The sequence below is a fragment of the Suillus bovinus genome (genome assembly GCF_016758785.1).
Source record: "Suillus bovinus strain UH-Sbo-P2 chromosome Unknown EDB93scaffold_104, whole genome shotgun sequence".
Classification (NCBI taxonomy): domain Eukaryota; kingdom Fungi; phylum Basidiomycota; class Agaricomycetes; order Boletales; family Suillaceae; genus Suillus; species Suillus bovinus.
Window position 1 is genome coordinate 52,351 of NW_024542160.1, and position 27,695 is coordinate 80,045.

Consider the following 27,695-nt stretch of genomic DNA (forward strand, 5'->3'; position numbering starts at 1 on the left):
ATCTAAGCTAATCAAGGTATGGGGTTGGTATCCTAAGCGGGCCGAGGGATGAGGCAGGTACAATAATTAGTCTACGGCGTACGCGCAAAAAAGTCATAATTAGTGAACTGAGGCCCGAACCATGAGAAAGATATATGTTCCAATTATAAAGTGAATGATCACCAGCATCACACACCAGCAGTTTCAGAGTTTTTTTAGTGGAATAGCCCATGCATCAGGAAAACCCTCTGCTGCAAATTTAGACTAAGTATGTCAAACTTTCTCTAATTCACAATAATTTCGATAAAATAGACAGGGATATCACAAACTATAGTCCACCAGTCCATAATCTCTTTTTTTCCCAGTGTGATGTGACTTGCTTGTGATGATGTGACATACTTGCGTGACGCCCGTGATGAGACTTGCGCGTCGCGTGTCTACGATTGAATCATATCCTGCATCCAAACCATGTCGAGAACATCATACGATAGGTTCGAGTATTCACCAGTTCCACTGTCTGCATGCTCAGAATTATTTGGCAGATATCTCACTGTTTTCTCGCCCGAGGGCCGACTGTATCAAGTCGGTGTGTTGATGATTATCGGACATGCTCGTAATGACGCGTGCTCATATACTCCCCTCTAGAATATGCATTCAAAGCTATCTCGGGTTCAGGCCATACAGCAGTCTCTGTCAGAGGATATGACACCTCTGTAGTCATTACCCAAAAGAAGATCCCAGTACGCTGTGCTACAAAACGGATGTCATCATGATATTTACTTAAGATCAGGATAAGCTATTGGACGCATCAACTGTTACGCACCTCTACAGCATCACTCGTACTATTGGGTGTGTCATGACTGGTCTTGTTGGTGAGCAAAAATGCTGGTTGTGGAATAGCTTTTACTTGTGCTGACGTAGGTCACAGCCGATGCCCGTGCACAAGTTTTACGTGCCCAGCAAGAGGCTGCCCAGTGGAGATACAAGTATGGATACGAGATAACTCCAGATGCTCTGGCACGACGACTGGCAAATATCAATCAAGTTTACACGCAACGGGCTGGCATGCGGCCCCTGGGCATCTGTATGCTACCTATCTTGTCACCGTCGTTTTGCAACTAATGACAATACATATGCTCGTAGCTATGATCTTAGTTGGCATCGATCCAGAATACGGACCGCAATGTTTCAAACTGGATCCTGCAGGCTACTTTGTTGGGTTCCACGCCACTGCTGCTGGACAGAAACAGCAAGAAGCTATGAACCACCTAGAAAAGAAATGGAAGAAGCTAGACAAGGGTAAGGGAGCTGATGATGCTGCAGCCGCTGGTAAGAAGCTCAGCCGAGCGGAGGTCATTGAGGTGAGTCATGCTATACTATAACATGACTTAGATAGCTGAGCATTGTTTAGATTGCAATAGAAGCAATGTCGACTGTTCATGCGACGGACTACAAGGCCGGAGAGATAGAGATTGGGATCGTGTCGACTGCTGAGGACGAGGACCCAAAGACCCGCGGTGAATGGCGTGTGATGGATGAGGCTGAGGTGGAAAGATATCTGCTCGCATATGCAGAAAAGGACTAGGATGCATTGTTGCAACACATGATAATTAATCATTTGATCGTGGAAACTCGGAAGGAGTTGTTTAGATAAGGTTTTGGTGTGACGCGGTATGAATTGTAAATGATGTCTATCGGATTTTTCTATTCTATCGCAGAGAAGCTCCTCCACTCTGCACGACTGTGAGTACTGAATCATTTGTTACACAGAAATACTGACTGATATGGCATCGATCTCTACTTGCTCCAAGTATCTGGAAGATGGCTTCGAGAAACGTGCTGGAGCGTCCCAAAATTCTAGGAATACGGCATGATCCTGCGGTGCTCGGTATGAGCTGTGAGGAACAGCCTTTTTAGAAAAGGACTTTTGCCATTCTGGAGGAGCAGCTGGATGAGGGTGAGAAGGACCTGCAGCTATTACGACACTCAAGTGTTATGCATGACAATAATTTACGCAACTCACTAGCTGGCCATACACGCTTTCCGATGAAGCTGATGAGAGGTTTATGTGCTAGCACTTTAACAGATGGATGCATGGTAAGTACTTGGCTGAGAAGCGTCGGGCCGCCAAAGCTGTTCACATGAGATGTTATGTTATTTGTACATATTTACTTGGTCGGCAGGGTGAAGCAATCCGACGCGCCGATCGCCTATGTACTAGATGATATTGACGCCAAAGGTAGGCCTGCCAGCAGCAACTCAAGAGATAAACAAAACGGTATATAACTGCTGGCATACTTGACAGTCCTTTCCTTCCCAGAAACAATATGTCGGTTCTTCAGGCATACTCTTCCCTGACATCAAGCTCGCCAAGAGCTACGATATCACAGACGCTTCAATCAATCGCTGGTATGTCTTAATCTTATTTTATGGCTAACTATCTCAATCTAGTTTTTTAGGTGCCCCGCCCATCAATCACCCTTCATGTAAAGCACTCATTCAGCTCATCATCGATGACCTCCAGGCTGTCATTATCAATGGCTCGTCTAGCCGTTTAATCAAAGACGGTTTGCTCGCTCTATTATAATCATACATTCCATACTGATTATATGTCAATTGCAGACGCATTGTCCGCTCTTTCTGCCGTCAAGGGACTTGGTAAAATTCCTCAGGGTGCCCAAGTACTTGCATCAGTTCCTAACCTCAAATGTCTTATAACGCTTGCCATAAAACTTGAAAGTACTCCTGATGCATCGAATGAAGCTTTGAAATGCGTTGCCAACACCCTACTCCTCAGTGAACCTGCCCGTACCACGTTGCTGAGTCAAGAAATTGATGGAGGAAATATCTGTATCGACCTGCTCCAGGTCAGAGCCCATCACCCTGCGTGTTTTGCATTCAACCCATTTCTTTTTTAGAAATCTGCAACACCCGAGAACACATTTCTCTCATCCAGAATCCTCTTTCTCTGTACAGCATCCCCTCATCAATCTGCTTCCTTCATTGAATCTATCGTTGAGACAAAGCACGCCCACTTTCCTAGAAATGGAACAATAATCGATGTTATTGCCCTTAAGTTGGATGATTTAATTTCATCCATGCAAGCTGGAATAAAGATGTCCCGCGATGCCATGACAGATCTCCTGAAGCTCACCTTCAATCTCCTCGTACACTATCCCAAGGTCAGTCATTTCTTTTTTTAACTGCAAATAGAAGTCTCAGTTGCCTTATAGTTGGTTCCGTCAGAGTCAAAATATCCCGCCTTAGAAAGCAGTCCTGATGAACAAAAGGTGATGGGTGATTTCTGGAACTCGCGGCTTGACGGGTGAGTATCTTGTGGCAATATTTATGACAGTGTCTCAAATGGTGCTGCAGCCTTCTACCTCCGCTTGTTCGTGCCTTTCAGACTATTCCACTTTCCTCGCCAAATCCCCTTACATCGCCGTTAACTCACATCATTCACTCGCTGATCACTATTCCTGTTGACACGTCATCCCGAGCGATATGGTTCGGCACTCGTCCACATTCACATTCGACTACACCACAGCCGAGTTCACCCGAGTCCACAACCTCTTCTTTGACTGGTTCAAGTCATGATGACCAGTCAACGCCTAAGGAGCCAAAGGCCAAGCAATTTGAGCGCGCCATATCATCTGTCATTTCAGCCGGTCGTCGTTCGTTCTGCCGCTCTCCACGTTCGGACTTGCCTTCCACTGCTGACTGCGTTCCACGCGCTTATGAACTCCTGGACACGACCCTTGCTTATTTCCTTCCGGGTGATATCGATCCAGATGATCCTGCAGTGCGAGACCTGTGTAAGATTGATGGGGACACGTCCCTGGATGAAATCGTGTGCCCGCTTGTTATACTTATCACACGATTCTGTCTTGGTGACGATGATGCCAAGACAAGAATAAGACAGTGGTTAGTGCCGGAAGATCTGGACAGGACGCATCCTTTGGAGAAGAGAGCAGATCTTTTAGGCCGATGTTTGAGACTCCTTGCATCTGTCTACCACAGCAGATTGAAGGATTCTATGGGAGAAATGCTATACGCAATGTGTGATTCAAACGGTATGTCATATACACCTCCCGTTCGGTTATATTTACGAATGAAATTTAGCTACATCCCTTGCTGGTTATTTCGGATATGGCAACGTTGCCGGTTTCCTTTTCCACAAAGGTGTTGTCAGTGCACCGCCTGTCAGCGTGACCTCAGGCGCACCACCAATTACCGCGTCAGGTTTACCCATCAACCCCATCACTGGCACCATCGAGCATCCCTCGGAAACCATCGACATGACCGATGAAGAGAAGGAACGCGAGGCGGAAAAGTTATTTGTGTTATTTGATCGGCTGGAGAAGACTGGTGCGCTACCTCCGAGTCAGAATCCCTATCGTAAGGCGTTTCAAGAGGGTAAAATGGGCTAAATCAGTCTGGATATGAACTTATCATGGACTTACGAGTAGTTTACTTACCGATACCATACCTCTTTTCCCTTTACCTTGAATCCACAGTTAATGAAGTATGATAGATCAAGTTGTCAGCTGCATGATACAACATTGTGCATATGTATATATATACGAAAAGACATGCAACAACTCGTGCCATGTTGAAAGTGGGAAGTCATTACTTTGGGGTAGCGCTGTGTAGCAGTCCATACAAGCTCGGAACGACTGCCTAATCGAAAGTGATCTTGGACCCCTCAAACTGAGTGACAGCTCCAGTGCGTGCACCCCCTCGGCCCCTCCCACCACCCCTCCCACCGCGGTCACCACCTCGACCACGTCCTCTCCCACCACGGTCGCCACCAAACCCACCGCGTCCACGTCCGCGGTCACCGCCACCGAAACCACCACGTCCACGACCTCCACCCCGACCACCCCCAGCGCTGTCTCTTGGTTGGGAATAGTCTAAGCGAAGGCTGCGGCCATCAAGCTCATAACCCTGCAGTTTTCCGTGGGCTGTCTGTGCGGCTTCCACAGCACTAAACTCGACATAGGCAAAACCTTTCGGCCTTCCCGAGTCACGATCCGTTGGAACACGAACACTTTTAACGTCCCCGTGCTCGCCAAAAACTTCCCAAAGTTGGTCCTCGTTGACACCAAAGCTAAGATTCCCAACAAAGAGAACACTTGATACTGGGCTCTGCGTGTCGCCAAAAGACTTTGCCCGGTTTTCACGGACAGTACTTTTATCCGGCGGAGTGCTTTTGTCAATATTGACCGGTCGTCCATCAATTTCCTTGCCGTTCATTTGGAGAGCCTTTTCAACTGCATCTGCAGATGTGAAGTGCACATAGCCAAAACCGCGCGACTTTCCGCTTGCGCGATCGGTTTGTACTTGAGCAGAGACAACTTCGCCGCAGGAGGCAAATTCCTGTGCAAGCCAGTCGTTGTCGACATTCCATGATAGCCGACCAACGAAAATACTTTTCGTTTCCTCAGTCGATGCGCTAGGAGCTGCATCGTCATCGACCAATTTTACCTTTTTTGGCGGAACCGAGGGCTCTGCTTCTGCTTTGCGCTTGGTGCCTGTGAACCATTCAGGTCAATGGACGACTACTGTAATCAATAACTTACCCTTAGCAGGCTGAACATTTTGTACCTCAGCACCAATCTGTTCTGACGAGCTTTCGTCGCTCGAAGAGGAATCGGAAGAGTTATTACTTTCTTTACCCTTCCCTTTTTTGCCGGCCGGTGCATTGACGGGCTTTTCATCATCCGACGAGTCATCGGAATCCGAAGTAGGGGCAGGCTTTTTGGGTGCTCCATCTTCCGAAGAGGAGTCCGAGGACTCGTCGCTTGATTCGGAAGCTTTTGCAACCGATGCTTTGAGCGCTCCCTATGGATATTGAATAAAAATCGTAAGACTGAAAAAGCGAATACATACAGCCTTAGCCAAAATGGCCTTGGATGGTGTCGGCAATTTGACATTTTTTGCCAGTAGCTTTGCTGCCTTGGTCTTATCTGTCTTGCCTGAAGACCACGACAAAAAATCAGGTTGAATGGAGACCAGAGCCATCAATCATTTACCATTGACAGGCTGAACATCTTGCATCTCTACATCCTTGTCATCGACCTCATCGGATGAGCTCTCATCGCTTGACGACGAATCAGATGAATCGCTAATCTCCACTTTACCCTTTCCTTTTTTTCCGGCTGGGGCACTGACAGGCTTTTTTTCTTCTGGTGAATCGTCAGAGTCCGACGTGAGCACAGTTTTTTTGGGTTGTTCGTCTTCCGAAGATGAGTCTGAAGAATCGTCAGATGTTTCGTCTTTGGCACGTTTAACGGGAGCCTTTCCATTCGATGCTTTGAGTACTTTCTGTGGGGTTGAACAAAAATGTGAGTAGGAAACGACTTATGACAGTAGTACATACGGCCTTGGCCAAAATCTCTTTGGATGACGCTAGTGACTTTGCTTTTGCGGGTGAGCCGGTGGCTGGTTTGGCAGCCTTGGCCTTATCTGCCGTCTTTTTGTCTGCCTTCTTGTCTGATTTTGCCATTGAGTGCGCAAGTGAGGGATACGGATTTGCAAAATAAGTTAAAGAAGTACAAAATTTTGGCTCGATAAGCACGTGAGCTATTCTGATTAAGGGCAGGTTCGGTTATGATCAGGACTGAGCGCTCTAGCCTCTGTGATATCTGAATCAGTTTCTTCTATTACTGTGGCAATGGATAATTCCTTTGATGTTATTGTGCTTGGCACCGGTCTGACCGAGTCTATTACTGCTGCGTGAGCGAAATTGACACTGCACACCGTGCTATTGTACTCAACAGGAACCCATCAGTGCTCTCTCCAAAGCTGGCTTCAAAGTTGCACATATTGACCCCAATTCATATTATGGTGCAGACGAAGCATCCCTCTCATTAGATGAACTTGTGCGATGGATTGATCACCGTAAAGAGGACAATCATTCCGTGTCTCATTATGGTGAAGTCCCACCTCATGCCAGACAGTACTCAGTCTCATTGGCTCCTTCGGTCATTCCATCTATCGGCCCTTTCATTTCGTCCCTCATCGCGTCTGGCGTTTCTCGCTACGGATCTTTCAAGCTCCTTGGTCGCGTTGTCATTTATGACGGTGGTATATTGAAAGATGTGCCTCAGAGCAAGGATGATATCTTTCAGAGCAAGGTGATGAGTCTCTTAGAGAAGAGGAGGGTCACGCGTTTCCTTTTGTTTGCTGCTGGGAAATTCGAGAATAGCAAGGAGCTGCATGGCCAAGAAAATCTGCCCTTGCTTGATTTCTTGCATAGGATTTTTTCGCTCAGTGAGGCAACTGCTCGAGCCGTCGCCTATGCCCTGGGATATTGCTGGTTTATTTCAGAAACGACTCTTCCCGCTCTGCATCGTATTCGCGCTTACCTGAAGGCATCTGGTCGGTATGGGCCGTCCTCATTTCTCGTTGGCTACTATGGTAGCTCGGGTGAAATCGCGCAAGGCTTTTGTCGCGCAGCTGCTGTGGGGGGAGGTGTTTATATTCTAGGACGATCTATTACAAGTATCTCGTCTGTCGATACCATCGAGCCAGAATACCCCGTTTTGACACCCGATCTGCCTAGGTTCGCTATTGAAGTTCACGACTTTCCAGACCTTCTTCACTGTCGATGCCTGATATCATCGACTTCACTTCTACCAGGACACCTTCGCACTCTAGCAGATGTCATCCGTCCAAGTTTATCACCATGCGGCTCCCCGCAGCCATTTGCGATGGCGCGATGTATCGCCATCGTCGATGGACCAATTACTTTGTCATTGGAGACTGAGGATTCGGGAACGTCAGATGCATCGGATTCTTCGCTTATTGTCTTTCCGCCGGGGTCATTGAACGGGGGATCAGCTATTTCTGCTGTGCATGTTATGACAGCGGGTCCAGGTACGATGTCAGCCCCTTCTGGGAAAGGTACAGTTATTTTTTATTCCCGGTTAGCTGTAACTCAATCTATCTTAGGCATCCTGTACATTTCAATGCCTCTTCCCACCAATTCCGTTCATTCGGCTGAGATCCTTTTACGCCCTTACCTAACGGCTGTTCTCTTATTGTTTCGATCTGAGCAACAGCAGCAGCAAACATTGATTTGTTCTACATTCTATATGCAGGAACTTGTTTCGTGTACAACAAGCACCTCAGATCCATTGGTAGGGCTCCTGGCTGTACCTTCATTAAGCCCACATACAACACAGGGGGTAGATGAAGCTGCAATAGTTGCTGAGGCTACCTTCAGAAAGGCAACATCTTTTCTTAATGGAGAAACAAAAGATATTGAAGGATGTGAGCACCATGTGTTTTGGCCTGTGTTAGCTGAGATGGAGGAAGAAGAAGGCAATGTTATGCAGTGGTAGAACAAATGATACAAGGGAACTGTTTGCTTATGGACAGAAATTCAATACTAGTACCATTGTTTTGTTTTACACTACTTGTCATATACTGGTTGTATCTTTTCTACTGTCAGGGCATAGTGTTAATACATCTTATGTGGACTACTATCCATAAGTCCTCATACATTTTCTTTTGTTATAGTCCACTGTCAATGAAAAATGAAGGATCTACACTACAAAACTGGAAGGAGGTTTGAATTACTAACTGTGCTGGTGAATTCTGCAATTCACCTACTCAACTAGTGATTAGTTAGTTCCTGGACCTATCTTGGTCAGGTCTGTGTCCCATTTTTCCACCAAAATTCTCTGTCACGTCCGATCATGCCGGCCCGCTCATCCCGTTTACTCACACCACTTTTTATTTTGATATGTTTCTTGTTTCCTCTTTCTCTCTCTCCGCTGGACATTACAAGGCCATTTGTATTAATCAATAAATCCATCTCAGTATGTCTTATCCATTCTACAAGCACATGCAATGATACTTGTTCATCGCTTTCATCTTCTTTTCTTGTCTGTGCTTAACAATGTTTCCAGCAAAAATGCTTATAGCTTCTGACATCCCTCTTCCTCAGGACAGAGATTGATTAATAAGCAGTTGCATTCTATGCCAGAATTTCAAGTTCTATGCAGTTTCTCGCAGTTGCTTGTCATTTCATTCAGTCTACCCTGTTGGGGTGTTCTGTTCCATTGAAACATCTGCATGTGTCTTGATGGAAAACTTCCCCTTTTTCTTGCAAAAAAATCTGAGAACAATTTGTGATTTGCATGCTATTCCTTGGTGTCTGAGTCATTGCAAAGATGAACTGCATGATGCTCTGCAAGTCCATTCTTGCTCATTATCATGTTGATCTCTCTCTTACAGTTTCAAGTGTCTTCCAAGTCACCCATACACTATGACAATGTGATGTTACCTCCTCCTTTTTCCACAAAATCGTCTTCCATGATGCAGCACAAGCATAAGCAACATTGTCGAGCAGCCACTAGTCCTGCGAAGATCACTGATATGCTGTCTAAAGATGTGTTGGCTCATCACAAATCATACATGCACAAGCCTGACCCTGGCTTAGACAATCGTTTGTCGTCCCCCTTTTCCAACTGTCACATCCTTTGAACAGAAGTGATTATTCGTGAATGGCAAGACACAATAAGTTCAAAACATCAAGTGTGGGGTGCATGTGTGGTTTGTGCATATAATATTCCATGTACCCAGTTGATTGAGGTAGATCATAATTCTGTGCCTTTTGTGCTTCTCCATAATGAAAGCATAGTTTACCAACTTTGTATAATTTGGAAGATTATCATCGTGCGATTTCACATCCAAAAGGCTTGCTGAATATGAACCAATTGTCCAATCTGTTGATGTGCCAGGCCTGCTATCGCGCTCTGACATCAAAAACACCCAAACAGCCTAGGAATGCTTTGGCATATTATGGCCTTGACCATTTGTGGATTAGCTGGCTGTTATCCACTGAAAGAAATGTTGAGAGGCATGTTAACTGTTCACATTAAATCTGAGTTGTAAAATTGGACATGATACAAGAGTCAAGAGAACTAACAGAAGAGCAGGTTCAGGGGGGCCTGTCAGGGCTATATCAAATGACTGGTGTTGTTAAGGTCGTACTCTCGTATTAACGGATCCGATAGGGCTTTGGCCTCAGCTCATACGCTGTGCCCCTTTTCCAAGTATTGCCCCTTATTTCAGAGAGGGAGATATAACATGTCTGGAGGATCAGACGAGTACCGTAATGATATCTGAAGGTCGTCCGGATAACAGAAGCATGCATAAGACTAATCCAGACAGGTCCGGACTAGAAAACAACAGAGTATAGACTATCCGAAGATAGAGTTGGAGATGTAGACTTTATAGGATACAATCCTTAAGTCTTGGAATGCGACAAGAGCTTAACTAGGCTCGAGTCCGGAGGACAGAAAGAGAACAAACTAAGATGATATTTGAACTGAGGTATTACAGGGCATATACAAGGGGTTATATACTAGAAGACTATCTGAGGCTATGCACAAAGTATAAGTGAAGTTTATCACAAGTTTAAACGCAAGTCGGAAATTAGCACAGGTTAACAGATCATAAAGCATAGCCGGAAGTAAGGATAACCGAGATACTGAGAACAAGGAATACTGAATAAAGGAATAGGCTGTGATTAACATTATATGAACAGGAAATGAATAGGAAGCTTATCGTATCTTGGATCGGAAGTGGATCTGTATATCAGATCAGATCTAGGGTCCGAGGTCTGGATGAGAAGCATGGATATATGGGATATAACAGGTGTCTTCTTACTTGTGTCTTGTATAAAAGTGCTCAAAAGGGAATGATACCATAATTACACTGTTGATAAGACTAAATCTGCCAACAACCTCAAGTTTGTGGTCTACAACTTTTCTTCTTTCATGACAAATGACACATTGTTTGTGGGAGGTTACCTGCTATACCGTTGGTGATGTGCATGGCCTGGCTTCAGGCCGTCACATATTACAGTGACATATTTCCGTATTATATGGGCCAGCGGACTATGAGCCGATGTTATGTATATCCCTGATGTTGATGGATGGGCCGGGAGGGATATTATTTCCGATGGAGACGGGTGGGCCCATCTATGCTGATATTATATATATCCTCGAAGATGTTGGGTGGGCCGATGTAATGGTTTATTGTATAGATGGGTGGGCCAATGTAAGGGTTTATTGTATAGATGGGTGGGCCAACATACTGGAATTATTTTGTAGACGGATGGGCCGAGGGAGTGGTGGAATATTCATTATATAGACGGGTGGGCCGATTGAGGGAGATGTTATATAGATGGGTGGGCCGATGGAGGGGGATGTTATATAGATGGGTGGGCTGAGGTAGTGAGATATCTGTCTGACATTCACGGATTACTGAGTCCCAGATGCCCAAAAACCGAATCCCATTGTGCAACATCCATTCCAGACACCCAAACACCCCAAGCTCGAGACTGGAAAATGGAAACTGGTGAAAATGTGTGAAATTTCTATTTCCTTGCACCAAACACATGAACACCTGAACACCCAAAGCCTGAGACCCAAAATCCGAAGCCCAGAATCCAAAAACATGTATGCAAAATGTCCATTTTTCATTCATTGCACAAATCACCGAGTGTCAAGTGACAAAACCCAAAACTCGAGACCCAGTACACAAATCACCAAGTACCGAGTGCCGAGGGCCGAACCCCAAAGTCTGAAACTTGAAAACATGTATATAACATATCCATTTTTCAGTCATTGCACAAATCACCAAGTGTCAAGTGCCAAAACCCAAAACTTGAAACCCAGTATGCAACATGCCCATTTTTCATTTACATTAAACAAATCATCGAATGCTGAGTGCCGAGGCCTGAACCCCGAAGCCCGAAGCCTGAAACCCGAAAATATGTATACAACATATCCATATTTCCCTCACTGCACAAATCACCAGGTGTCGAGTACCGAAACCTGAAACTTGACACCTGGTACACAAATCACCAAGTGCCGAGGCCCGAAGCCCGATGTCCGAAGCCTGAAACCCAAAGATATGTATACAACATATCCATATTTCCCTCACTGCACAAATCACCGAGTGTCGAGTACCGAAACCCGAAACTCAACACCCGGTACACAAATCACCAAGTGCGAAGTGCTGAGTGCCAAGGCCCGAACCCCGATGTACGAAGCCCGAAACCCAAAGCCTGAAACCCGAAAATATGTATATAACATATCCATATTTCCCTCACTGCACCAATCACCAAGTGTCAAGTACCAAAACCTGAAACTCGACACCCGGTACACAAATCACCAAGTGCAAAGTGCTGAGGCCCGATGTCCGAAGCCCGAAACCCGAAGCATGACACCTGAAAATATGTATATAAAATATCCATATTTCCCTCATTGCACAAATCATGGAGTGTCAAGTACCAAAACCCAAAACCCGACACCCAGTACACAAATCACCAAGTGCTGAGTGCCGAGTGCTGAGGCCCAAAGTCCAATGTCCGAAGCCTGAAACCCGAAGCCTGAAACCCGAAAATATGTGTACAACATATCCATATTTCACTCATTGCACAAATCACCGAGTGTCAAGTGCCAAAACCCGAAACTCAAGATACGGTACACAAATCACCAAGTGCTGAGTGCCGAATGCCGAGGCCCGAAGCCCGATGTCCGAAGCCTGAAACCCAAAGATATGTATACAACATATCCATATTTCCCTCACTGCACAAATCACCGAGTGTCAAGTACCGAAACCCGAAACTCAACACCCGGTACACAAATCACCAAGTGCAAAGTGCCGAGTGCCGAGTGCCGAGGCCTGAAGCCCAATGTCCGAAGCTCAAAACCTGAAGCATGACACCCGAAAATATGTATATAACATATCCATATTTTCCTCACTGCACAAATCACCGAGTGTCGAGTACTGAAACCCGAAACTTGAGACCCAGTACACAAATCACCAAGTGCTGAGTGCTGAGTGCCAAGGCCCGACATCCAAAGCCTGAAACCCAAGGATATGTATACAACATATCCATATTTCCCTCACTGCACAAATCACCGAGTGTCGAGTACCGAAACCCGAAACTCAACACCCGGTACACATGACTACAACTGGACATGAATTCTGTATTTGTATGTATTATCCATTGATGTAGGGTTCAAATAACTTGGGAATTGTATTGACTACCAAGGGTCGGGACTCGGGACTCGCTAGTCAATATAGGAAAATGATAATGAAAAAATGAAAATTATTATTATGCTTAACTTTCTTAATGACGGTTGTAGTCCGAGTCTATGTGAGTGTATTGGTGGTCCTACCAAGTATTGGTCCTTAGTGTAGTGATGGTTGCGGTGTTGGGCTCAGAACCACTGATTTTCATACTCATGTCATTCTTGTCAATTGGAGATTATTTGAAGACTACGTTAAATGTTAGTCAGTGTCGAGTATGATAATGAATGTATAGTCATACCTCAGTCTGAGAACAAATAGACTGAGGTAGGATGATGCAGGTATGAGGATTATATATTTGTCTGGCATGTTAGCAATGATGTAAAGATGAGGCGTGCATTTGTGCATGTGTGCAGTAAGTGAGCATAAAGATAAAAGAATGAATATTAATAGCAAGACTTGCACATTATGTTGAGATATCCAACATGACAAGCCTGTGATGGGATCAGAGACCTGGAATAACACCCATATATGTCCATTATAATAGCCCTAATAGTTTAGGGCAATAATATAAGCTATGCTCATTATATATTAAAATGTTGGATCATGGATGCAAGGGCAAGATACTGAAAATCTTGAAAAATGTCAAAAGTGCAATAGTCTATGCTTACATGTAATAATGCTGTCTGTAATATTCAATAATGTGAAAATGAGTAAATATGCACCAGTGGGGATAGATACAACTAGACAGGACATAGGAAGGATGAGTCCGATGCAAAAATGTTGGGTCCAAAACTTTCAGGCCGGGGTTGGGCATCGGGATCAGGATCGGAATGTCAGGGATGCATCGGACAAATACTGTTTAATGTGAGTATCAAAAACACGGGTTTTGAGCCCAGTGCCACAACTATCATTACACCAGGTACCGAGTATCAGAACCAAGTACTGAGTACTGATTTCTAAGTACCAAGTACCAAGTAATGAAATAACCAATTGACAAGAAAAGACTACCAATACACTCACCTTGACTTGCACTACAACTTTCATTTTTCATTCTCGCCAATGTTTCAGATTTCTTTAGCTTATATCTTGGTCAAATGATAACCGATGGAAAAGAAAAGACTACCAATACACTCACCTAGACTCGGACAACAACTTCCATGTTTTCATTATCTTTGTGTATTGCACACCGGGTTTTGAGTTTCGGGTTTTGGCACTCAACACTCGGTGATGTGTGCAATGAGTAAAAAATGGAAATATTGCATACATGTTATCAGGTTTCAGGCTTCGGAATTTGGGCTTCAGATGTCAGGTTTTGGGCCTTGGCACTTGGCACTCTGCACTTGGTGATTTGTGTACCGGGTGTCAAGTTTTGGGTTTCGGTACTTGACACTCCATGATTTGTGCAATGAGGGAAATATGGATATGTTGTATACATATTTTCGGGTTTCAGGCTTCGGACATCGGGCTTTGGGCATCGGCATTCGGCACTCAGCACTTGGTGATTTGTGTACCGTATCTTGAGTTTCGGGTTTTGGCACTTGACACTCGGTGATTTGTGCAATGAGTGAAATATGGATATGTTGTACACATATTTTCGGGTTTCAGGCTTCGGGTTTCAGGCTTCGGACATTGGACTTTGGGCCTCAGCACTCGGCACTCAGCACTTGGTGATTTGTGTACTGGGTGTCGGGTTTTGGGTTTTGGTACTTGACACTCCATGATTTGTGCAATGAGGGAAATATGGATATTTTATATACATATTTTCAGGTGTCATGCTTCGGGTTTCGGGCTTCGGACATCGGGCCTCAGCACTTTGCACTTGGTGATTTGTGTACCGGGTGTCGAGTTTCAGGTTTTGGTACTTGACACTTGGTGATTGGTGCAGTGAGGGAAATATGGATATGTTATATACATATTTTCGGGTTTCAGGCTTTGGGTTTCGGGCTTCGTACATCGGGGTTCGGGCCTTGGCACTCAGCACTTCGCACTTGGTGATTTGTGTACCGGGTGTTGAGTTTCGGGTTTCGGTACTCGACACTCGGTGATTTGTGCAGTGAGGGAAATATGGATATGTTGTATACATATCTTTGGGTTTCAGGCTTCGGACATCGGGCTTCGGGCCTCGGCACTTGGTGATTTGTGTACCAGGTGTCAAGTTTCAGGTTTCGGTACTCGACACCTGGTGATTTGTGCAGTGAGGGAAATATGGATATGTTGTATACATATTTTCGGGTTTCAGGCTTCGGGCTTCGGGGTTCAGGCCTCGGCACTCAGCATTCGATGATTTGTTTAATGTAAATGAAAAATGGGCATGTTGCATACTGGGTTTCAAGTTTTGGGTTTTGGCACTTGACACTTGGTGATTTGTGCAATGACTGAAAAATGGATATGTTATATACATGTTTTCAAGTTTCAGACTTTGGGGTTCGGCCCTCGGCACTCGGTACTTGGTGATTTGTGTACTGGGTCTCGAGTTTTGGGTTTTGTCACTTGACACTCGGTGATTTGTGCAATGAATGAAAAATGGACATTTTGCATACATGTTTTTGGATTCTGGGCTTCGGATTTTGGGTCTCAGGCTTTGGGTGTTCAGGTGTTCATGTGTTTGGTGCAAGGAAATAGAAATTTCACACATTTTCACCAGTTTCCATTTTCCAGTCTCGAGCTTGGGGTGTTTGGGTGTCTGGAATGGATGTTGCACAATGGGATTCGGTTTTTGGGCATCTGGGACTCAGTAATCCGTGAATGTCAGACAGATATCTCACTACCTCAGCCCACCCATCTATATAACATCCCCCTCCATCGGCCCACCCATCTATATAACATCTCCCTCAATCGGCCCACCCGTCTATATAATGAATATTCCACCACTCCCTCGGCCCATCCGTCTACAAAATAATTCCAGTATGTTGGCCCACCCATCTATACAATAAACCCTTACATTGGCCCACCCATCTATACAATAAACCATTACATCGGCCCACCCAACATCTTCGAGGATATATATAATATCAGCATAGATGGGCCCACCCGTCTCCATCGGAAATAATATCCCTCCCGGCCCATCCATCAACATCAGGGATATACATAACATCGGCTCATAGTCCGCTGGCCCATCTTATACAGGATATTATGTAGGTCGGGTGACCCGTATAATACAGAATTTGTCACTGAAGGGGCTCAGGCCATGGGCCAGGCCAGAATAGGCCAGAATAGGCCAGGCCAAAGATCATGGCCTGACCACAGTTTGGCCTGGCCTGAGGTACTGAAAAGCCAAAGCCAGCGGCCCAGGCTGTGGCTTTGTGTACTTAGTCAGCATGGTTACCAACCAATTTGTTTCTCAGAACTTGCCTTGTGGACTATGTCACTATCATATCAGAAAACCTGGTGAGTTGCAACATCAGTGCATCATTATAACTTACTTTCGTTTTATAGGTGTATTTGTGTTAGCAACTCGTTTGCCTGTCAAGTAGCCAAGTCAGCTGTGCCTCCCAACTCCCTTGCAACTCTCTCACCACACAAACCATGATCCACTAATTTTTCATGTGTGTAGTATACTAGTTTACTAAGTACTTGCACATTATAGTGTCATGCACCCCCAATTAATATTTTTCATCACATTCTGTCCCTGCCTCATACTAGCCTCTGATGGTCAGCACAATCCATCAGTGACTCTAACACCAAAGCTGATATTTTGGAGAAGGAGGGTGATGTCACAGACAATGAACAGGGTTGGGACACATTCATTTTGAATGACAAGAACAACAGTGATGATATATCTGTATCTGAAATGTCAGATTACTAGCCTAGATTAGTTTGCAAATGTATTCATTGAATTTTTGCTCAGCAAGCTGTGCTTGGGCCAAAGCCAAGCCATGGCTTTGGCTAATGGCCTGGCCTGAGATTTTTGAAAGCCAAAGCCACCTTGAGCCAGGCCAAGGCCATAGCTTTTAGGCCAAGCTGGGCCAGCACATCACTATATACAGTCCAGTGGTTTTATTCAATTCAGAATAAATTTGGTCCTACAGTACAAGTACTATACAACCACTGGATACTAATTTGGATTCCCCTTGTTAGATACACAGGTTTTTGCACACTAGGCAGTATAGTTACAGTCAAGAAAAGAGTAAATAATCTCAAAGCAAGTTTAGATATTTGGTCTGCATTTTCTGGCTAACATAAACATCAGCAAACTATTGATTTTGTGACAATTCCTACACTTTTGATAACTTGCACAAGGCATCACATGACACAAATATATGACTGCAAGTAGACAGTAGCACTAATGAACAAATAGCTTACAAGTATACAAACAACACAAACTATTACATATTGTAACATGCAAAAAGAATATAGTATCAGTGTATACTATTAGCAGTGATTTTATATACATATATGTGCTATATAAACAACAATTCTGCTGAGTAGCAGGAAAAATATTTTCGGGTCATGCAACACCTTGCTGCTATGTCTGTAATAGATGTGTTTGATCCTAAAGGGAATTGCCACTAGAATGACGATAGATATGTGTGACCTGAGGCTTGCTAAGATGCTGGGAAATCTAGGACAGGTATATGTGAGGCTTTAAGAATGAATGCAAGGCTGTCCAAAGCGCAGGAACATGCATTTGAAGATATGGAAAGTGCGGGAAAATGAAGAAAAGGGTGGAATGCATGGACTAGGTATAGAGAAACAAGGAACAAGGTTTTAGAGTGAGTGAGGGCAAATGTATATTGCAAGGTAAGAGAGTCCTAGGTATGAGAAACCTAATAGGGGCTGAAAACTATAAGGGACTACTTCTAAGGTAAATCAATATCAGGAAACCAGTGCAAAGATGGTTTTTATAGATATAAATGACAAATTCAGCTCACATGTTCACTGAATTATATCTAAAGATAAAGCAATAAATAATCATAGCATAGTGGTATTGAAGAATAAGACTTTGCAAGAGGAACATAATACCAATGAAGATATACACCTTTCATAACTGTTACATATGATAGATAAGTTATTGCAGGAAGTATAGCAGGCTTGTTCTCATCATAGTTGGAGAGGTTCGAGGACTATGTATGTACAAATGACTAGTAGACACAGGACCAATAGATACCACATATCTATTTAAACCCAGCACAACCTTATTCCTCAACCTCTCCAGTAGTGACTAGCACAAAAAATTTGTAAACAAAGGTCAGCCACAGTGGCAGGAGATGCAGCATGCTGGCTGAATGTAGATATAATACTTTAATACAAGTTTATTTACAAACACAAATTTTCTTCTTGGTCACATTGGCAGAATTACACCCCAAAACCCCTAGTCATTCTCTCATCTGAGAAAAGCTGCATAAGCAGTTTGGCAAGAGGGCATGCCTGTGGCAGCTTAAAGTTGCAGAGGTATTCCTGAAGAAAGCTGGAGATGTTATCTGCATTACTAGCACAGAAATAAAAAAAAAACTTGCCTTCTAGTCACTACTCACACTCATGGACACTGACATTCAAATCGTTATTATGCCACTCAACCAACTCAGACACCAGAGTGTTAGCTTCCTGAAGAAAGCCAGTATCAAGAGTATCTCTATATCAGCTGAGATAGCAAGCCTTGTCAACTTTCAATTAAGTCTGCCTATTCTTTTACTTACCAAAGCTCACTCACTCACTCACAGGATATTGAAGACATGCACTACCATGCTATCATAACCAGCCCCAAGCAGTTGGTGAAGCCTGGTGGAGAATTTGAAAAGCTCCTGCAGAAACCAACTTTTACATCACAGATAATGGGGTTTGTGTTTGATGAAGCTCACTGTATCACATCCTAGGGAGAGTTTCACACTGAGTATAAAAAGCTCGAGCGCTTGCAGTATATCTTACCTTGCTATGTTCCATTCATGATTGCATTGGCCACAGTCATGCCTAATGACCTGCACCAAACTGGTCCGGTACATGACTGAGCGGTGCTAGTGAATATTTTTTGGAAATTTTGCATGGAATGAATTTTGTGTTATTTGGCTCAAAGATGATTCAGCCAGATTCTCATGCATCTGAAGTATCCATGAAAATTATTTCCCGCATACGTTTGTTTGTGGGAACTTCCAGGAAACTTTAAATACATATGTTGCCTGGTTTTGCCCTATGTCATATCTCACATCTCTAAACAGAACCAAATACAAAACAAGTTTCAACACATTATGTAAATCATGTTCTCTTACCACATTCAGCTGACTTATGACTAAGCCTTACCAATCATGTCACCTACATACAATTCACATAAGTATTATAACCTATGACAAATAATATAGTATATCTAGATATGTGAGAAAACAACAATTGAATATATCTAGGTACACAAGAATAAATTAGCATAGCCATATAGAATTGTCTATATAAGGACCTCTGTTTTGGCCTAAAAATCAATCAACCAGATTCCTCAGAATCGCCTTAATAAAATTGCAAGTGAGGTTTGTGTGTGATTAGCATCAGCAAGAACAGCAAAGAGCTGTTTGAGATTGTCAGGTGCATTGATGAGACAGTAGGAGCCATTGAGCTCACTGTGCTCAACAACCAGCAAGGCCTGGTTGATTTTCCTTTATTTGTTTTGAGAAGTCTTTTGTTTTTCTGAGTATTTATGTGTGTGTATGTGTGTCTCTGTCTCTATCTCTCTATCTATTTTTCTAGGCTTGGAATCTATTTCACTCTAGTCTGGGATCTATTTCCTTATTTCTATTTGTTTAGTTTGGGATCTGTTTTGCTCTATCTGTTTCACTCTTTCTACCCACATCAGGAAAATTATAAAATTACTTACCACAACTTAAAGGAACTTTGTGTGACTTGACAAAAATTTCAAGTACAGTTAAGCAAAATTTGTTTAAGTAGGCCCTGACTTAAAACAAGTAGGGTCTTCCAATGAATTAGACTTTGCAGCTTTCTTATTAGTAACTAGTAAAGTACACACTCAGGCCTCTGGCCACTCAATGAGCACTAGACTGTGGCAGTGCTTGGTATAAAGCTATATTAGAGAATTGACCTCACAATGATAAAGCTTTATCTTCCTTTATATTGTCTGAAATGAATGAAATAAGCATTATTATGATAGATCTGTGTCAGAAATTTCCAAAGGTGCCTTGCAAGGGACCTCTCTTGAGGTTAATTGAGGGGTTGCAAGAGCACCCGAAAATTTTCCAAGTTAATTGGAAAGAACTTGCAAGGAGCTGTAACTGAAGCTTTTGTCAAGATTTGTCCCTAACCTATCCCTAAATGAGGTTGCAATCGGCTTCCAAGTGTCAATTTAGCCTCGCTTGCAATTTTTTCGGGTCCGCTTTCAAGGCACTTCAAATGGGCTTGGTCAATTGAGGACTTACAATGCCCTATAAGGCATGCCGACCAAAAATAACTTTTTCCAACATGTAGACAAACCATTATATATCTGGAGTTACTTGAATGAAATATCCCATGCCTATCTTTTTTATTAAGAAGGTACACTTTATATCTGCCAACTGCTTGTTGGCCAAATGCAATTCACACCATTGGCTAGATGATGGGCAGACATTACTAAGTGCTCAATTGATCCAACATTTTGCAGGTTATGGTTCATGCTTGCAGTGTAAGTCTAACATGTTACTATTGACATGCAGCATGACAACTGATATCACTTGACAGGCCTCTGCAAGAAAAAATTATGCATGCATCATTGGCTAAATCAATCATAAGTTTGGGTGTTGGTATTCTGCTGCATGGTAAGTTGTTAATTGCACTGCTTCCCAGGTCCCTCTCACTGACACCAACTTACAACTCTCTCATGTGAGGGTGGTCTATGTCACAGATACCACATTGCTCATGTATGGCAGGGCGCCATCAGATCCCTTCAGAATGTTTTGTGCTGGTCTCCTCCTGTATGATAAGTTGTTGATTGCACTACTTCTCAGGTCCCTCTCACTGACACCAGAAGTTTGACATTTGCTCTCAGAATCATAGAATATCATGTAAATTGACGCTCCAATATATATTATAACAATAGTAGCACTATGAACCCAATGGCCAAAATACATCAAGTAGTACTTCCATCTGCATCTTTCAGAGTGGCTCTCTTTTGGCGAATTTTAGAGAGAGCACTGTTGACCTTGAGAGATTGTTTAGCAGCCGATGACATTGGAAATATCTGACTAAGTCACAGTAAGAGTTTGACCATTTCAGAGAATATAATGAAGTACTGATTCCACCAGAGCAGTAGTTCTATGACTTCCCCATGTTCATCTGGGTCCTCCAAAAGGTCGAGAAGAGAGTGATAGAATGTTTCAGAACCTGTGACTGTATCGGTGCACGAAAATACTGAGGATGAACAGAGTGCAAATTGAATCTATGCCAATTGTTAGTCACAAATAAACAACAACAGAAGTTCCATAGAAACCTGAGTTGCCACATATGCTACTGAAGCAGCTGTAACATTAGTCATACCATGAAATCGAGTGTTTCCTACATGTGTTGCCTTGAGCTCTTTGTCCACTGAACTTGGTAATGTAAAAACATGCCTGAATGCCTTGTTTAATGATGTATAATAAGTATGCATGTATTCAAAATAGAACCAGGTGCACTCACATTTACAAGTAAACGGCTTCTGAGGAGGCCATTCCAAGGATCCTCTGGATCATAGGCCTCGTTGGCATAGACAAACAGAGGCCATTGGTCCCCGCTAACAGCAATTTCACCACTTTGGAATTTCTGTTTTGTGCTGATCAAGCATCAGGTATTGGTGTCAGAATATGTCATATCCCATATATCCATGCTTCTCATCCGGACCTTAGACCCTAGATCTGATCTGATCTGATCTGATATACAGATCCACTTCCGATCCAAGATACGATAAGCTTCCTATTCATTTCCTGTTCATATAACATTAATCACAGCCTATTCCTTTATTCGGTATTCCTTGTTCCCGGTATCTCAGTTATCCTTACTTCCGGCTATGCTTTATGATTTGTTAACCTGTGCTAATTTCCGACTCGCGTTTAAACTTGTGATAAACTTCACTTATACTTTGTGCATAGCCTCGGATAGTCTTCTAGTATATAACCCCTTGTATATGCCCTGTAATACCTCAGTTCAAATATCATCTTAGTTTGTTCTCTTTCTGTCCTCCGGACTCGAGCCTAGTTAAGCTCTTGTCGCATTCCAAGACTTAAGGATTGTATCCTATAAAGTCTACATCTCCAACTCTATCTTCGGATAGTCTATACTCTGTTGTTTTCTAGTCTGGACCTGTCCGGATTAGTCTTATGCGTGCTTCTGTTATCCGGACGACCTTCGGATATCATTATGGTACTCGTCTGATCCTCCGGACTTGTTATATCTCCCTCTCTGAAATAAGGGGCAATACTTGTTAGTTGTGTGGTGACTTCACACTAATAGGTCGAAAACTTGAAGGACACTTCAAGGACATTACTATATTAGTAGATAACTTCGAGGACTTTGAGGACACTTTGAGGACACATACCATACTAGGAATTGTTTATATTTGTTTACATAGACTTGCCCATAGTGCAGAGTTCACAAGTCTTACATGCTTTGTGCATTGACTTTGAACTCTCAGTTATTCTAACATGGTGGACCTCACAGTTGAGACTTGTCGTATGCGAAATCTTCGCTTCTGAGATGTGTGATCCTAAGTTTGCTGTGGGAATATCTTCTTGAGGGATTGTACAAGGTGCAGTGTCTAAAGGTGCTGCTGTAGGTACTGCCACAGTAATTGGCACTGCAGCTGCAGTCTCTGGAGGGACAGACAGGCTTGTGATTGTGTGCAAGCGCAGCACTTGGTCAATTTTGTCCTCCACTTTGCCAACCCGGTTGAATAAGTTGCGTTGGAAGCACCATACATAACGTGTGAGTGCTAAAGTGTCCTAAATAATTAAAATAAAGGGTAGAGTCAGCACAACAATTGTTTAGTAGCAAAACATACCTCCTCGCTATCTCCATGCGGACCCGTTGTTGCTTCAGCGCTCCTGGGATCTTTGTCCTGACTAGGCTCCCCAGCAACATGTGATGTCGACACAGCCTCATTGATGGGCCGCAGATCAGCACTGATGCCAAAGCATGCAACAACAGCTTGGGCCTGCATTTATGAAAAGGTGAGTCCTATCTTGCAGTGGATGGAGTGCCACATACCCATGCTGAGTTTCCCTGCCTGTCGCTGTCCTGTAATGTGCGCTGGATACGGTCAACTCCCTTCTTACTTTGGTATAGTGTGATATTTGTGTCGTCTGTGCCAAATTGGGATTGAATGCGTCAATGGATGTGTCTCATCCATGCATTTGCTGTGTGGTGGCTTCTTGCATGTTAAGGGAATGATCATCTTGATAGATATGTGTTCCGCAAAAAGATGGGTAATGATGGAGTGAGTGTCACCCCAACAGATGCTATGGTATGTCCTTTTACATTCAAGTTGTGGACAGTGATTGACCTACCTGGGGATTCACAGTCATCTGAGTCATTTCTTGAGTGCTTCCAAAACAATCTTCTGGACATTGGTGTTGACCCTCGCCCATATGGGACACACTCATTCCGTCGTGGTGGGTGTCAGTATCTTGCCATGGTTCTCCGCTGGCTATTCCGCAACATTTGCACATGGGGAGGATGGGCTGAGAACTTCGACAACCCAGGCACGATTTTTAAATATTTACTATCCTGGACTGATAGTCCATTTGTCAAGCGTGAGTATTACTTCAACCCTGATCGTGCTCGAGATGATCCCTGCCCCATATGTGGTCGCACATGTGCCTGTGCTTAGCTCGAAACAAAACAAAACATGTATTCAGTCATATGGTACTCAGACAATTGCCACATATCATGTCAATACAATCACCAGTTGAAACTACGTGAGGTCAATGAAATTCATAGACTGAGCTTTCGACTTCCCTTTACTCTCTGAACTGCAACTAGGACCCCCACTCTCAAGGTCATCACTCTGATGTGTCAGATCAATAATGTCTTGTAATGAGGAACCCCCTTGTCCCTAACCAAATACCTCAAGCAGCATTGGCAAGGTCACAATGAAGGACGCACCTTCGATGACTCATCAACATCTGACAGCGAAGTCCACATAAATTTAATCCAGGCCTCATAGATGTCCTCAGGCACCCACAGGTAAAATGGCTTTGATGGCCCTTCCGGCATGGATAGATGTTCAAGGAACCTAAATGTGTCTTTCTCGAGGGCGCCAGCAGGCATTCACACATTGTAGCCAAGAAGTCCAGCAATGGTCCACTTTTTGCAGGCAAAATGAAGAAAAAAGTACTGTGTAGCAGCTGCTGCAAGTGCGACCTTGTTACATTGTCTGATTAGCAAACAAAACACAAATCTAGGTGTCCTCAACTTACATCCTGGTTGTTTGGTTGCCAGGTAGACAGGTCTTGCAATAATTCACTCACTACAACGCCAGGCCAGATTTTGTTGTGGAAGGTGTTGAGTAGTTGATCTGCATCTTCCCAGCCTAATAGAGAGACTACTGCGGCCGCAATTTTGCCAACATCCGGGACACCAGGTTGACAGACAGGTACCAGAGGCTCAGAGACAGCAGGATCAAGGTACGCTGACCAAGTATTGATATCTGGAACTGTGTCGGAGATATTGTCAGCAAGAGCAGGGTTGCAATGGCCAACACGAGACATTGGATCATAGTGAAGTTGGTGTGCCATGTCCTCGCGCCATGACTGACGAAGTGGACCATAAAAGTGTTAGAATAACTGAGAGTTCAAAGTCAATGCACTTGATATTATTGTGTAAATAAGTAAAGTACTATACCTGAGAGTTCAAAGTCAATGCACAAAGCATGTAAGACTTGTGAACTCTGCACTATGGGCGAGTCTATGTAAACAAGTATAAACAATTCCTAGTATGGTATGTGTCCTCAAAGTGTCCTCGAAGTCCTCGAAGTTATCTACTAATATAGTAATGTCCTTGAAGTGTCCTTCAAGTCTTCAAAGTCTTAGAAGTCTTTGACCTATCTAGTGTGAAGTCACCACACATCTAACAAAAAGTGATGGCGAGACTCAGCAACATGCAGAGAGTGGCCAAGACCACACCGTGCAAGTCCAAAGGCAGTGGCTGGACCACAACCTGGCAATTCAGCCTCAAATGAAGAAAGAAAATGAGGGTATAAACAATTTACAATCTGTGAGATACTCACAGGGTCATAATCACTGCCACACAGCAAGCTGACAAGAGCATAGTCCTCCCATGGCAGGTTGGCTCTGTACACATCGACAGTGGAATCTGACAATGACGAGCTTGTGTTTGGTTAGTCAACAGCCCATACCCCATTCAACAGAGAAACCATACTTTCGAAGGATGAGGCGGCCACCAAATGCAAAGACATCACTGTCATCCGTCATGACAGCATCAATCATGCCAGTCCCATTCATAGCCGCAAGCTCGGCTTCAGCTTCACCTTTGGCCTAAGATACTTCAGTAGCAAGGACAAATGTTAAGAGAAGGTACATACCATAAACCACTGGATATTGAATGCATCAAGGATGTGTTGAGTCGGCTTCGTCATCCAGTGTGTCTTTGTTATTGTCACCTTTTGTCCATGCTTAAGTGTCGGAAGGTACATAGAGGAGGGTTTTGACCACTCTGGGCATGGGCCCGTCCCTGAGCCACCTGTTGGCACTGTTCAAACCAGACACTGCAGATGGTGTCATCCGCCATAGTCAATGCAAAGAAGGAAGAAAACGCACCTGACATCTACCCCGATAACAAAGGGACAGAAGGGCGGGCACCCAGTAGTATATCGTCTGTCCAATGCGAGTGCTGCGAGCGACTCCGTCGTTGCGCTTGGTTTCAGATACTAGACATTGAGAAAAAGTGTGAGCAATCAAAGTTCGACGAGTCAGAAACATACCGTCCACAGTCCATGGACACCCATGTTGAGGAGACAAAGAGTTGTGAGCACAAAGTAAGGTTGTATTGCAGATTGGCAAAGTTGTGCATTGATGGTGGAGAGGATGCGAAGAAAGGAGGCTCTGAGGAAGAATGGTGTGTGAACAGCCACCCAGACTGTAAAGCCGGCAGCATTGAGACTGTACATTTCTCGAGTGCACAGAGCTGCACTCCCTGCTTTCGCTGAGACGCACGCAAAGATAAGACCAGCAGCAGACGGCTGCCAGCCAAAAGATTGACAGTCCTACGTGGGAAATTTACAGTCTGGTGCTAAGCGTCGCTAAGGTACTCAACTGTGGGTGCTCACACTTCAACACACGTGTTTGGCTTGAACTTTTGTTGCGCACGACGCGTCCTGGCATCCCATAACCCATCTATTATGGCCCCCACTATATTTTGCACCTTCCCTCCTACCGTCTGGATGCTCTCTGCCACCACGTCTGTTGCCCTTGGGGTCGTTCCAACCCACGGACCACCCCGGTGGCACTGCTAGCTTAGGTAAGCTCCCTGGACCGTCAATTTCCTCATGCTCAGTCCAACTTCTTAGATGTCATTAATGAGGATGCTCTGGAATAGGCAGAAGCATAGAACAATCATGTCATATCCATTCGAGGTGAACAACACCGCAGTCCAAGAGATATGTTTTTCTTTGGAATGTTAGAAAATAGAGTACATGGTTTTGAGGGTCTCAACGACAATGAAGAATTGGATGATCCAGCATCATATGGGATTGACTGAGAGTCTATTGATGATGCTCATATAATTGACCACCATCATGCAAACAATTTTTTTATTTTATTTTGTCCAATAGTAACTCTCATATGCTGTTAGTTAAATGTCTTTCTTTTACAACATGAAAATGATTCATAAAATGTAGAACTTTACCCAGGATTTGGCCACTCATGTTAGAAGAACTGAGAGTTCAAAGTCAATGCACTTGATATTATTGTGTAAATAAGTAAAGTACTATACCTGAGAGTTCAAAGTCAATGCACGAAGCATGTAAGACTTGTGAACTCTGCACTATGGGCGAGTCTATGTAAACAAATATAAACAATTCCTAGTATGGTATGTGTCCTCGAAGTGTCTTAGAGGTCTGTCCTCAAAGTGTCCTCGAAGTCCTCTACTAATATAGTAATGTCCTTGAAGTGTCCTCAAAGTCCTCGAAGTTATCTACTAATATAGTAATGTCCTTGAAGTGTCCTTCAAGTCTTCGAAGTCTTAGAAGTCTTCGACCTATCTAGTGTGAAGTCACCACACAACTAACACTCCCCCCTGACTGAACACATCTCTAATCTCTAACAACTCCCCCCTCATCTGTGTAGTCCCATCATCCTGCAAAATAGTTCCACCTTGGGTCGACTCAAAGACTTTGTCAAGATGTCGGCTGGCTGATCAGCTGTGGGCACAAAGATAGGCGCAATTATCTCTTTGTGAACAACGTCTCTGAGCCAATACCAACTAAGATCCAGTTGCTTCATCCTCCCGTGGTGTTCTGGGTGTTTGGCAACAGATATGGCGCTCTGGTTGTCTATTCTAAGTATGGATGGTGCAGTGGTGGAGAATCCCATCTCCTGCAGCAAGTTTCGCATCCATCGGATCTCCTTGCCTGCTGAGACTGCAGAGATGTACTCTGCTTCGGTAGTAGATAGCGCAACAATGCTTTGTAGCTTAGAAGACCACGAGACGACTCCAGAGCCAATCTTCACCAAGTATCCACCAGTGGAGCGCCC

General features: G+C 43.9%; 8 protein-coding genes across 8 annotated transcripts; 4 read left to right on the forward strand and 4 right to left on the reverse strand.

The window, feature by feature from the left end:
- Nucleotides 1-421: 421 nt before the first annotated feature.
- Nucleotides 422-1,600, forward strand: EDB93DRAFT_1180122 (20S proteasome subunit). Its single transcript, XM_041450630.1, has 7 exons — nucleotides 422-470; nucleotides 522-565; nucleotides 625-719; nucleotides 770-851; nucleotides 908-1,063; nucleotides 1,123-1,340; nucleotides 1,391-1,600. Exons 1-7 carry the CDS (start codon nucleotides 448-450, stop codon nucleotides 1,562-1,564), a joined length of 792 nt encoding a protein of 263 aa, XP_041302123.1. The 5' UTR covers nucleotides 422-447; the 3' UTR covers nucleotides 1,565-1,600.
- Nucleotides 1,601-1,688: 88 nt separating this feature from the next.
- EDB93DRAFT_1255864 (uncharacterized protein) lies at nucleotides 1,689-2,075 on the reverse strand (the record flags this gene model as incomplete). The annotated part of the gene is made up of 3 exons (XM_041453853.1): nucleotides 1,689-1,712; nucleotides 1,760-1,953; nucleotides 2,003-2,075. 3 exons carry the CDS (start codon nucleotides 2,073-2,075, stop codon nucleotides 1,689-1,691), a joined length of 291 nt encoding a protein of 96 aa, XP_041302124.1.
- A 25-nt stretch (nucleotides 2,076-2,100) lies between these two features.
- On the forward strand, nucleotides 2,101-4,534 carry EDB93DRAFT_80525 (guanine nucleotide exchange factor). Its single transcript, XM_041457547.1, has 7 exons — nucleotides 2,101-2,388; nucleotides 2,439-2,546; nucleotides 2,602-2,846; nucleotides 2,898-3,161; nucleotides 3,213-3,304; nucleotides 3,355-4,052; nucleotides 4,102-4,534. The coding sequence occupies exons 1-7, from the start codon at nucleotides 2,307-2,309 to the stop codon at nucleotides 4,407-4,409; spliced, it is 1,797 nt and encodes a 598-aa protein (XP_041302125.1). The 5' UTR covers nucleotides 2,101-2,306; the 3' UTR covers nucleotides 4,410-4,534.
- Nucleotides 4,535-4,659: 125 nt separating this feature from the next.
- On the reverse strand, nucleotides 4,660-6,513 carry EDB93DRAFT_1234101 (uncharacterized protein; the record flags this gene model as incomplete). The annotated part of the gene is made up of 5 exons (XM_041451324.1): nucleotides 6,362-6,513; nucleotides 6,015-6,306; nucleotides 5,872-5,957; nucleotides 5,562-5,823; nucleotides 4,660-5,513 (listed from the first exon to the last, which is right to left on the reverse strand). Exons 1-5 carry the CDS (start codon nucleotides 6,485-6,487, stop codon nucleotides 4,660-4,662), a joined length of 1,620 nt encoding a protein of 539 aa, XP_041302126.1. The 5' UTR covers nucleotides 6,488-6,513.
- A 77-nt stretch (nucleotides 6,514-6,590) lies between these two features.
- Nucleotides 6,591-8,555, forward strand: EDB93DRAFT_1323322 (FAD/NAD-P-binding domain-containing protein). The gene is made up of 3 exons (XM_041454985.1): nucleotides 6,591-6,717; nucleotides 6,773-7,887; nucleotides 7,936-8,555. Exons 1-3 carry the CDS (start codon nucleotides 6,656-6,658, stop codon nucleotides 8,325-8,327), a joined length of 1,569 nt encoding a protein of 522 aa, XP_041302127.1. The 5' UTR covers nucleotides 6,591-6,655; the 3' UTR covers nucleotides 8,328-8,555.
- A 12,524-nt stretch (nucleotides 8,556-21,079) lies between these two features.
- Nucleotides 21,080-21,759, reverse strand: EDB93DRAFT_1094910 (uncharacterized protein; the record flags this gene model as incomplete). The annotated part of the gene is made up of 4 exons (XM_041446641.1): nucleotides 21,080-21,194; nucleotides 21,243-21,388; nucleotides 21,440-21,568; nucleotides 21,628-21,759. Coding segments are annotated over 4 exons (522 nt in total), but the record flags the coding sequence as incomplete, so codon positions are not given.
- Nucleotides 21,760-23,503: 1,744 nt separating this feature from the next.
- EDB93DRAFT_1066079 (uncharacterized protein) lies at nucleotides 23,504-23,812 on the forward strand (the record flags this gene model as incomplete). The annotated part of the gene is made up of 1 exon (XM_041444899.1): nucleotides 23,504-23,812. A coding segment is annotated over one exon (309 nt), but the record flags the coding sequence as incomplete, so codon positions are not given.
- A 440-nt stretch (nucleotides 23,813-24,252) lies between these two features.
- EDB93DRAFT_1255870 (PIN domain-like protein) lies at nucleotides 24,253-26,110 on the reverse strand (the record flags this gene model as incomplete). The annotated part of the gene is made up of 8 exons (XM_041453854.1): nucleotides 24,253-24,345; nucleotides 24,402-24,734; nucleotides 25,211-25,310; nucleotides 25,363-25,478; nucleotides 25,526-25,588; nucleotides 25,635-25,692; nucleotides 25,761-25,870; nucleotides 25,925-26,110. The coding sequence occupies 8 exons, from the start codon at nucleotides 26,108-26,110 to the stop codon at nucleotides 24,253-24,255; spliced, it is 1,059 nt and encodes a 352-aa protein (XP_041302130.1).
- Between the last annotated feature and the right edge of the window lie 1,585 nt (nucleotides 26,111-27,695).

What these genes read in the sequence shown, in the direction of transcription:
- EDB93DRAFT_1323322 (XM_041454985.1), top strand. Translation starts at nt 6,656, where the DNA reads ATGGATAATTCCTTTGATGTTATTGTGCTTGGCACCGGTCTGACCGAG. An exon ending in ACCGAGTCTATTACTGCTGC is followed by an intron (nt 6,718 to 6,772) that starts GTGAGCGAAATT and finishes GGAACCCATCAG; the next exon opens with TGCTCTCTCCAAAGCTGGCT. An exon ending in GTCAGCCCCTTCTGGGAAAG is followed by an intron (nt 7,888 to 7,935) that starts GTACAGTTATTT and finishes AATCTATCTTAG; the next exon opens with GCATCCTGTACATTTCAATG.
- EDB93DRAFT_1180122 (XM_041450630.1), top strand. Translation starts at nt 448, where the DNA reads ATGTCGAGAACATCATACGATAG. An exon ending in TCGAGAACATCATACGATAG is followed by an intron (nt 471 to 521) that starts GTTCGAGTATTC and finishes ATTATTTGGCAG; the next exon opens with ATATCTCACTGTTTTCTCGC. An exon ending in TTACCCAAAAGAAGATCCCA is followed by an intron (nt 720 to 769) that starts GTACGCTGTGCT and finishes ACTTAAGATCAG; the next exon opens with GATAAGCTATTGGACGCATC.
- EDB93DRAFT_80525 (XM_041457547.1), top strand. Translation starts at nt 2,307, where the DNA reads ATGTCGGTTCTTCAGGCATACTCTTCCCTGACATCAAGCTCGCCAAGA. An exon ending in GACGCTTCAATCAATCGCTG is followed by an intron (nt 2,389 to 2,438) that starts GTATGTCTTAAT and finishes CTAGTTTTTTAG; the next exon opens with GTGCCCCGCCCATCAATCAC. An exon ending in CGCAATGTGTGATTCAAACG is followed by an intron (nt 4,053 to 4,101) that starts GTATGTCATATA and finishes AATGAAATTTAG; the next exon opens with CTACATCCCTTGCTGGTTAT.